Genomic DNA, 11,023 nt, shown 5'->3' with positions numbered 1-11,023 from the left:
TTTCCCTCATTTCAGGGTTAACATACTCAGAGTTTTCACTTAACCTCCTTTCTGAAATGGGACCCTGGAGCCTTCAGGTGTGTTTTAACTCAATGCCAAGGATGTAAGACATCAGCAATGATCTTAGAGAAGCAATTGTTGCTGCCATCAGTCTGGGAAGAGTACTACGGCCATTTGCAAACAATTTGAAGTCCGTCATTCTACAGTGAGGAAGATTATTCACAAGTGGAAGACATTCAAAACACACACCAATCCTCCCAGGAGTGGACGTCCCAGCAAATTCACCCCAACATCAGACCATGTAACGCTCAGAAGAATGGCAGACAACCCAAGAGCTACACCACAGACTCGACAGGCCTCAGTTAACATGTTAAATGATAAAGCTCATGACAGTACAATTAGAAAAATATGGGACAAGTATGGCGTTTGGAAGGCTTGCCAGAAGAAAGCCTACATGTTAAATGATAAAGTTCATGACAGTACGATTAGAAAAATATGGGACGAGTATGGCATGTTTGGAAGGCTTGCCAGAGCCTCTTCTTCTATCTGAAAAAAGCATGGCAGCACGGTTTAGGTTTGCAAAGTTGCATCTGAACAATCCGTAAGACTTCTAGAACAATGTCCTATGAACAGATGAGACCAGAGTGGAGATGTTTGGCCATAATGCACAGCAGCACGTTTGGTGAAAACCTAACAAGCATATCAGCACAAAAACCTCATACCAAAAGTCACACATGCTGGTGGAGGGCTGATGATTTGGGGCTTGTTTTGTAGATTTTGGTTGGATGGTTGGATGGATGGATGGATGGATGGATGGATGGAGCTGCTAGAATACCCATGTGGTTGCTAAGGTGTTGCTATTCGGTTGCACAGTCATTGAATCGACCATGAACTCCTCTGTATCCCAAAGTATTCTAGAGTCAAATCTGAGGGCATCCGTCCGACAGCTAATGCTTGGCCAATATTGGGTCATATATTGATCATTGAAGCACAATGATCCCAAGAACACCAGCAAATCTACAACAGAATGACTGAAAAGAAAAGAATCAAGGGGTTACAATAGTCCAGTCAAAGTCCAGACCTCATCCTGACTGAAATGCTGTGGTGAGAGCTGTGCATAAACTTGAATATAAACTGGAGCAATGTTATAAAGAAGAGTGGGCCAAAATTCCTCCAGAATGATGTGAGATACTGATAAAGTCATACAGAAAATTATTACTTCAAGTTATTACTGCTAAATGTGGATCTACAAGCAATTAAATCATAGGGTGTCCTAACTTTGTCGCACATACAGAAAACCATGGAATTCAATAGGGTGTCCTAACTTTTTCATATGACTATATATATATATATATCATTTTTTATAATTGAGATATATTTTACAGATATGTAATAACACATTAATTATATATACACACATAGTATTATTTATATTAATATATTTTAAATATTGTTTTTTATTTATAATTATATATAGAGTATATATATAATACGTAAATGTATATTTTATAATATATACACAGACACATAAAATTTCATAATACAAATTATATATATGTGTGTATATATATATATATATACTGTATATTTATTTGAGCACCTATTTTGCATATACTGTATATTTTAATATTGTCACCGAACAGAAGGAGACCACAAATAGAGTAATTGGTAAGTGCAATGGTATTTATTTAACAACAGGAATCGAGTGCAGAGTACTGGAGAGTCAGCAGGTAAGCCTCTAATATACTGGAGATAATGTCAACTTAGCTTGGTGAGCTAACAGGCTCTTTTCTCCTTTTCACAGATTTCCTAGGACGAGGTTGGCAGAAGATGAAGGAGATCGGGATCGGCAGGTGAGTATCAACGGTAGGTGTGTCAGGTAAGTCTGTGGTAGCGACTTCAAGACTAGACAAAGTTTGGTGAGGAGTGAAGGTGGCTTTATACTGGTCTTGATTACGTGGTGACAGGTGCGGGGAATCAGAACTCAGGTGACGGTAATCATGCAGGATGAGTGCTGGGACCTGACGAGACTGCTGTTTCCCTGACAGTACCCCCTCCTCCACAGGCAGCTCCCGACGCCCGCTGCCGGCAGGGGTAGGGGTAGAGGAACCAGTTTACCATGTGGAAGGTGACGGGGTGTTTTTGATATGGCACAGACTGAGCAACCCTTGACGAATTGGGAGACATCCCGTGCCATGTTCGGCCACCAGTGCCTGCTTTGGAGAAGCGAGAGGGTTCGCTCGCTGCCTGGATGTCCAGAGCCTGGAGACGAATGGAGCGAGTCCAGAAGGGTAAGACGGAGAGTAAATGAAACATAGGTTTTCCCTTCTGGACCTCCCGGCGGAGCAGGTTCCGTGAGCGTGGCTTGTCGAATGTCCTCATCCAGTGACCACTCAATGGGGCTTACGATGAGGGCTGGAGGGAGAATGGTTTCTGGAGCTGTGTTGTCTTGCCAGGGTTGGTGGAGACGGGAGAGGGCATCAGCCTGGGAATTCTGGGTCCCGGGTTGGTAGGTGACCGTAAAGTTAAAACGATTGAAGAAGAGAGCCCAACAGGCCTGTCGAGGATTCAGACGTTTCGTATCTCGCAGGTACTCTAGATTCCTGTGGTCAGTAATGACTTGGAAAGGCTGGATGGCTCCCTCCAGCCAGTGTACGCAGCCGTAGTGACAGGTGCGGGGAATCAGAACTCAGGTGACTGTGATCGTGCAGGATGAGTGCTGGGACTGACGAGGCTGGTGTTTCCCTGACAAATATACTGTATACAATGATAATACCGGTAATAACACTTTCCATATATGTAATACATATTAATGATTAGTTTTTATTTATAATTGATATATAATAATTTCATGATATTTTATTATATAAATATATTTTATATTTATATAGCCTATATACAATAATAACAACACATGAATTTGTTTTTATTATACATTTGTATACAGTCAGGTCCATATATATTGGCTCTGTATGCCACCAGAACAGAATTAAACATAAAACAATCAAGATTAAATTGAAGTGCAGACTTTAAGATTTAATTCAAGAGGTTGAACAAAACTATAACATAAAATGCTTAGGGATTACAACCATTTTTAGACACAGTCCCCCCATTTTCAGGGGCTCAAATGTAATTGGACAAATAAATATAATCATAAATAAAATGTTTTATTTATTTAAAATGTTACATTTGTAATATTTTGTTGAAAATCCTTTGCAGGCAATGGACATTAGCAGAGACTGGGTTTCCTCCTTTGTGATGCTTTGCCAGGCCTTTACCGCAGCTTTTGTTATGCTTTGCCAGGCCTTTACCGCAGCTGACTTCAGTTATTGTTTGTTTGTGGGTCTTTCTTCCTTTAGTTTTGTCTTCAGCGAGTGAAACGCTGCTCAATCTGGTTGAGATCAGGAGACTGACTTGGCCATTGCAGAATATTCCACTTTTTTACCTTCAAAAACTCCTGGGTTGCTTTTGCTGTATGTTTTGGGTCATCGTTCATTTGTACTATGAAGCGCCGTCCAATCAACTTTACTGCATTTGGCTGAATCTGCGCAGAGCGTATATCCCTATACACTTCAGAATTAATCCGGCTGCTTCTGTCTCATCATCACTAAACACCAGTAACCCAGTGCCACTGGAAGCCATGCACGCTCATGCATCACACTGCTCCATGTTTCACAGATGATGTTGTATGCTTTGGATCATGAGCTGTTCCAAGCCTTCTCCATACTTTTTTCTTCCCGTCATTCTGGTACAGGTTGATCTTAATTTCAGCCATCCAAAGAATGCTTTTACAGAAGTGCTCTGGCTATTTTAGATGTTTTTTAGCAAAGTCTAGTCTTCTCGTGATTGTAGACTTTGACAGTGACACATCTACCTCCTGGAGAGTGTTCTTCTTTTGGCTGGATGTTGTGAAAAGGTTTTTCTTTACCATGGAGATAGGGCTGGGCGATTTTTCAGATTAATTCAAATTTAATGTTTTGCCATGATTTGATTTTTTAGAAATCGAGGAATCGTGATTTTGAATAGAAATATTACCAAACGTTATAATTAGACACTTTGACTATGCCAGTGATAACAGTAAAGAGAAAAGAATGATGCAACCGCATGTTGGCGCACGTGATGAACTGCTCATGTGTGACACGCTCAGTGAAGGACCATAAGTAGAATATCGCTAGGTGCCATTCACACAGAATGCAATTTTGCATTGACAACGATGCGACACGGGCAGTGCAATAGAAAAATCATGCAAGAAGATGGGAGTGAACTTCTTTCAACTTGAGCACCGTGTTTTTAGACTGCTGTTTCATGCATGAAGGCTGATTTATACTCGACGCATCTGCAAGTTCGCTTTGAGTGCGCGCAACCTCATTTTGCGTAGCGGTGTGCATGGCATTTTTTGTAACTTTCCGCGCAGCTTCGCTTCCGAAGATGCCCGACTTCAAGGCGACTAGCCGAACATGCCGAAACAGAAGCAAATTGATGTGAAGTTCAAACTCAATCTGGTGCTTTTTTACGCTTTAAGGGAAAAACAATGCATAGTTTTTTTGCATAGTTTGTCCAAGGCTTTATAATTGAAGTACGTTTTATTTTTATTGTATAAAAATAGAACTAGAATTAATTTAGATGCTATTTATACACTATTTGCTTAAAGTTGTCTTGTGTTTGATGCGAAATAAAGCCAAAAGCTTAAGATTAATTTAATCAGTGTGTACATAAAGAAATTATCAATTCATCAACTCATTCATCACTCGAGAAGTCTTTTTCCGGCAAATGACTTCTTCTCACCGGTGATTCCTGATGGTTTTAGAGGACAATTACTCCTCGTCGCCCCCTGTCGCTTCAAAGAATAGGACAACGGCGAACGCGACAAGTATAAAAGTGGAGGCTCGCGGAGCGGAGCTAGGCCAAAGTATAAATCCCGCTTGAAGAGACGCAAGAGACGCGAGCGCAACAGTCAAACACGTCCATGTTTACATAGAAAAACAATGGAAAAGCAGCGCAATCTAATAAAATACCTGTAACTACTACTGTATGTCTGATATTTCATGTTTGCATCATGGTGACTGACTGAAAGCTGCTGTTGTTTTTATAGAACATTTATAGTTAATAATAGTCTACTGGTGTGACAAGTCATTTTGAATTTGAATTACCTTGATTTTTGATATTTTTTAAGCATTTTCCTTGTATTATTTCTGAACATATAATATGTATAAGACAAGTTTGTACAAGATGTAGTTGTAGTTCATGCATCTTTTCTGCAAAGATATTTAGCAAGTGATTTGTTTAACATTTACGTCATGTTGACAACTTCATGTGTGCTGCACTTGGAATAGAATTTTCTTTAACTAGAGGGTTAATAAAGAAAAAGTTACTTGAATCATGTTGTAGTTACATTTTGAAGTTGTCTAGTTAAAAATCGAGAATCGGTCAAATGTTCTGAAATGTTTTTATTTTTAGCCAAATCGCCCTGCCCTACATGGAGAGGATTCTCCGATCAGTCACCACTGTTGTCCTCCGTGGACGTTTTTATGTTTCTGAGCTCACCAGTGCGTCTTTTTTTTCTTTCTCAGAATGTACCAAACTGTTGATTGTGATGAGAATACCCTCAAATTAAAGCTCAGAGTGTGCACTTTAATTAAGCCCATATTCATTATATAACTGTAACTTGAATATGTTTTGGTCAACAGCTAAAATAATACAAAATTGTGCCTGTGTCCAAATGTATACGGACCTGACTGTAATGTGCGTGTGTGTACTTTTTGGTTAGTGCTTTAAGACTTTATTAGATTTAGACATTTAGAGATTCGTGTAATGTTACAGTAATATGTAATATCAATATTTCTATAGAATGTCTTCGTGAGAGACTGTCAGTCAGTTGATCAATCAAACTCACCTCGTCCTCGAGCAGTGGAGGAAGACGCTCAACTTCCCAGCGCCTCTCCTCCTCCTCCTCTTCCTCTTCCTCATCCAGACCGACCGCTGCGCTCCGGAACGTTCCCATCGCGCCGCAGGATCGATTCCTCTCTGATTCTCTCTCGGTCTGCACGAGCAGCGCACGCGACGCGTCAGGCACTGGATTCCGCTGATCGGTGACCGACGGTAACGGGGGAGTTTACTAACCGTGCTGTCATGGTAACGACAGGCGTGCGCGGAAACCTCCGCCTTCAGTCCGCTGCGCGCAGACGCGGTATTATTTTTATTTACTCGTCATCATGACCCGCATATGCGTCATAAACGTTTTCCCTTAAAACATCTGCAATAACTCTTCTCTGAAAGGTTTTTAAAGCCTGTAAAATAGCGAAAGAGCGCCTGCCTGTGGTAAATCCTTACAAAACAGTCCTGTGTACTGTGTAACATTAAATATGGGGCAAGTTGTCAAGTCTTATTTGTAATTTAACATTTTACCTTTTACATTTTTGTTTCATCGTCTTAAATTGGATAAATGAATGAATGAATGAATGAATGAATGAATGAATGAATGGAGATATTGTGGAAGCATATTTGATATTTCAACAATAAACACACATATATATCCACCCTGAGAAATATTTGCTTGTAAAGAGTGACAACAAGCCCCGGTTGGTTTTCCCTATACTGGGAAACTGAAGGTTTAAAGCATTCCTGTACCATCACATCTTGCTTAAAAAATAATTATACTTATGATTATTAAATAATGGTTTTTTTTATATATATATAAAACAAAGATGACATTTTACAAGAAAATACTATTACTTATGGAAGCTTGTTCCCACCACAGAATAAAAAAATAAAAAAGGTAATTTTCTCTCACAATTTGGAGATATAATTTGATATAATAATTTGATATGATTTGATTTAATTTGATATGATTTTTTTATATGCTTTTTTTTTATTTTATTCTGAGTTTATATCATACTTCTGCCGTTTTTTCCTTAGAATTCTGAGTTTACATCTTGCAATTATTATTTTTTCCCTTCAGAATTGCAAGAAAAAAGTCAGAATTGTGAGATAAAAAAAGATGCCTTCCATATATTTCAGTTTTTCAACTTTAAAATTGCACGTTTAATTCAATGTGCCATTTCTTTGGAATTGTTTGTGAAATTTACCAGCAATTATTTTCAGTGAAAACTGTTTCTACTTCAGAAATAACCTCTTTTTTCTTTTTTCTTTCTTTTTTAATCAAACATTCTATTTTGATTGTGGGTGTAAATGTAAACACACTCTGAATTTAATTTGTATCAACAACTTAACATACTACACATTAAAGACATAGGTCACCAAAAAGAAAATTGTCATTACTCACCCTCATGTTGTTCCAAACCTGTATGTGTTTCTTTCTTCTGTTGAACACAAAAAATAAAAACAGCTGACAGTTCCCCTTTGACTTCCATAGAATGGAAAAATTACTATGGATGTCCACTTTAGGAATGATTACTGTGGGGAATATAAACGGAGCTGGGTAGATTACTTACAAATTGTTTTTTTACATGACGATTACATGACGAAAACTGTAGTTCGTAAAATAATCTAGGCTACTTACTTTTTTTTAGGTTACTTTTAGATTGCTTTTTATCAAACTTATTTTCAAACTTACATTATTACAAACTTGTTATAAACGTACATTATATGAACAATCATTAATAAACATGAAAACAGCAATGACATTGCATTCCCCAAATTTTCCAGGTTTGAAATATTTTTGTCCGGTCTTCCATAATCAACAGTTACTGGATATGATGAAGATGTAGGGTTTCACAGCTATTCATCACCAGTGTTTAGTAGCTTGCATAATTATTTTTTACATACATACTAATTGCTTGAGAAGGTGCTATTTTCTCCTCAAATTTAGAAGCATGGATTGCACATTTATTTACACAACAAGTGAATGTGAATGTGAATATGAATATGAATATGTGAATATAGTCAAAGTTAAACAATATGGCACACAGTAGGATTTTTAGAAAGGAAAATTTTAAAGTTAAAAAAGAAGAATTAGGGAGAATCAATACATTCTGAATAATTTAATGCAATTGTTTGAATAATGTGTAATCAATCCATAAAAAGTAGTCTGATTTTAGTAGTCAAAACATTTAAAAATGTTATATACCCTAATAAATAGTAATTAATTTTTGGAATCTGATTATGTAATCCAGATCACATGTAATCAGTTACTACCCAGCTGACTATAAACAAAATTGTTCCCTACATTATGAGAGAATTTTGCAGTCAGATTAAAATGTTCACCATTTTTTCCTAACATTTAAGTCAAAATTTAAGTTAATTTAAAAAAATTTAACTTTATTAAGTAAAACAGAAAAACACAGGGACATGATCAAGAAATGCAACCTAAACTAAAAGTAAACAAAAACCGAATTGGCCCTGGGTTTCCTAATAATTCAGCCCAGAATATAATGATTTAACTCAACTGATCATCCAGAGTATTATAAACATCCACAGGCAGAACAGACACACAGAGACACAGACACAGACACAGAGACACACAGACACAGACACACAGAGACACACAGAGACACAGACACACAGAGACACAGCGACACACAGACACAGAGACACACACACACACACACACAACAGAGGCACAGACACAGAGGCACAGACAGAGAGACACACAGACAGACACAGAGACACACAGACAGACACAGAGACACACAGACAGACACAGAGACACAGACACACAGAGACACAGACAGAGAGACACACACAGACACAGACACACACAAACACACAGACACACAGTGTCTGTAACACTGATTTAGATGCAGAGTCACTTTTTTTTTTTTAAGGCCATCTGTGTGTTTGCTTTCACAGATCTGGTGTCAGACAGTCTGGACGCTCGGACCTGCGAGGATGCGTGTGAAATTTCATAAGTATGATTTCCTGAGGATGAAGACCAGTGTTAACAAACACTGCGGCATGACCTTTAGATTAACACACGACCAGTGTTGGGCAAGTTGCTTCCAAAATGTAATACATTATATATTACTTATTACTGCCTTTTGAAAGTAATTAGTTACATTACAATATTACTGTCTCTGAATTGTAATGTGTTACACTACTTCTGAGTTACTTTCACTTTCAAGCACAAACCGCAATTACATTCAGAAATAATAGCGGTAAATAAAGCGGAATGTTATAGGCCCTAATGAACAAGCAATAAACACAATAGCAAGCTTATAGGCTATTTTAGTTCTCCTCACTCCACAACAAATCCTTTACATTTAACTGTATTCAGAACAAAACAATGAAAAATATAAGTTGCTAAACAAGCCAAAACTAATTAATTTAAAGCGAAACTGAAAGCAAACGCCTTTGTTCTCAAGCAGACTACCTCCATCATTCGGCACGAATCCAAATGTTTCCATATTCGCGATGTATTTGAATGCTAAACTATTATTTAGTATGTAAACCATGCTTTTGTCTTTATACATTTTATGTATGTATAATCATTTTCTATTTTTAACTGTCTTAAATTCATTTTAAATCAATTTTTAAATAATCTTCAAAGTTTTTAAATTCCTTGTTTTATTTTTTGTGTTTATTTTTTCTTATGATTATTTTACTTTCTTGTGTGTGTGTGTGATGTATAATCATTTTCTATTTTTAACTGTCTTAAATTCATTTTAAATCAATTTTTAAATCATCTTCAAAGTTTTTAAATTCCTTGTTTTATTTTTTGTGATTATTTTTTCTTATGATTATTTTACTTTCTTGTGTGTGTGTGTAATTTATATATTATGGTATTTATTAATATGTTGAATTAGCTTTTATTTTTGTTCAATTTTCATTCGCATTTTAGTTTTCGTAATTTCATTATGTGCTTTTTTTTATATTATTAGTTAGCTTTCATTTATTTTTAATTCAGTTTTATTTTTTAATACTTATTATTTATTTTTTTTTACTATTTAAGTTATTTACCAAGGCAACATTTCTAATTAATTTTTTCGTGTATTTATATTTTTTTGTGTTTTCAATTACCGAAATAAAAAAATGATATGTTTTTATAAATGATCATATGTGCCTTATTAACGTTAAAACTACATAAAATTATTTAGGACACAAACAATTAAACATGTTATGAATTAAATCGGCCACCAGATGGCAGAACATCACTTATAAAACACTGAGACGTGAATGCTTTGTGTTTCAGTGTTATTTTAGTATCACTGAGATACTTTTGTTTTTATTTGTTTATTTTTTTTTATTAAAATTAGTTTTTCTTTGTATTATTATTATTATTATATATTTATTTGTATATTCTTAATACTATAAGGATTAGAAATATAGCTGAACGCACACATTATTTTTTGTGTGTTTTATTTAAATATACTTTTTTGTCATGTATACTTTTGTTTTTATTTGTTTATTTTTTTTATTAAAATTAGTTTTTCTTTGTATTATTATTATTATTATATATTTATTTGTATATCTTTTTTATTTTAATTTTAGTTTCGGTAACATTTTTGTGTTTATTTTTTTAAATGTCTATATAGTTTATTATTATTTTTGAATTTTAGTTATTTTAGTACACAAGTTAAACTAAATAAAAAAATGAGAAAAGTTGCCTTGACAAAAAGCTGAAATAAAAAAAAATGACCGGCTTTAATAACTGGATGAGACACACGACTAATGTGCTGTTAATATACGTGTCTATAAATCTGAACACAGCAGAAAACAAAGGAAAGCAGATGATTACATTCATAACTACATATATAACACATGAGTGAGGTCTGTCTGCATAAACGCCTGCAGCATGACGCAGATCTTCAGACATCACTAATGATCTGCAGCCGTGTGTGTCTTCATCCTTCCATCCATCAGCTTCTGCCTTCTGGCTCAAGTGGGAAAAGATGATTATTCTTCATAAATGTAAAGATATTACATACCCAGATCATGTTCATTATTGGTGTCCTTAGAAAGCCCAGCAAGCACGCACGCACACACACACACACTCTCTCTCTCTCTCAAACACACACACACACTCTCTCTCACACACTCACTCACTCACCTCACACTCTCTCACACA

General features: G+C 36.0%; 1 protein-coding gene across 1 annotated transcript in view; it reads right to left on the bottom strand.

Annotated features, from left to right (window-relative positions):
* The window catches only part of kndc1 (kinase non-catalytic C-lobe domain containing 1), a 67,120-nt gene extending 61,009 nt beyond the window's left edge, over nt 1–6,111 (bottom strand). Inside the window, exon 1 of the mRNA XM_016487320.1 lies at nt 5,894–6,111. Coding sequence (XP_016342806.1) covers nt 5,894–6,001 — 108 coding nt within the window. The 5' untranslated portion in view covers nt 6,002–6,111. The remainder of the gene's footprint in view (nt 1–5,893) is intronic.
* Nucleotides 6,112–11,023: the final 4,912 nt, after the last annotated feature.

The sequence above is a fragment of the Sinocyclocheilus anshuiensis genome, unplaced genomic scaffold, assembly GCF_001515605.1.
Source record: "Sinocyclocheilus anshuiensis isolate Anshui unplaced genomic scaffold, SAMN03320099.WGS_v1.1 scaffold709, whole genome shotgun sequence".
NCBI lineage: Eukaryota > Metazoa > Chordata > Actinopteri > Cypriniformes > Cyprinidae > Sinocyclocheilus > Sinocyclocheilus anshuiensis.
Note: the sequence above shows the minus strand (reverse complement) of the source record. Positions and strands in the feature narration are given on the sequence as shown.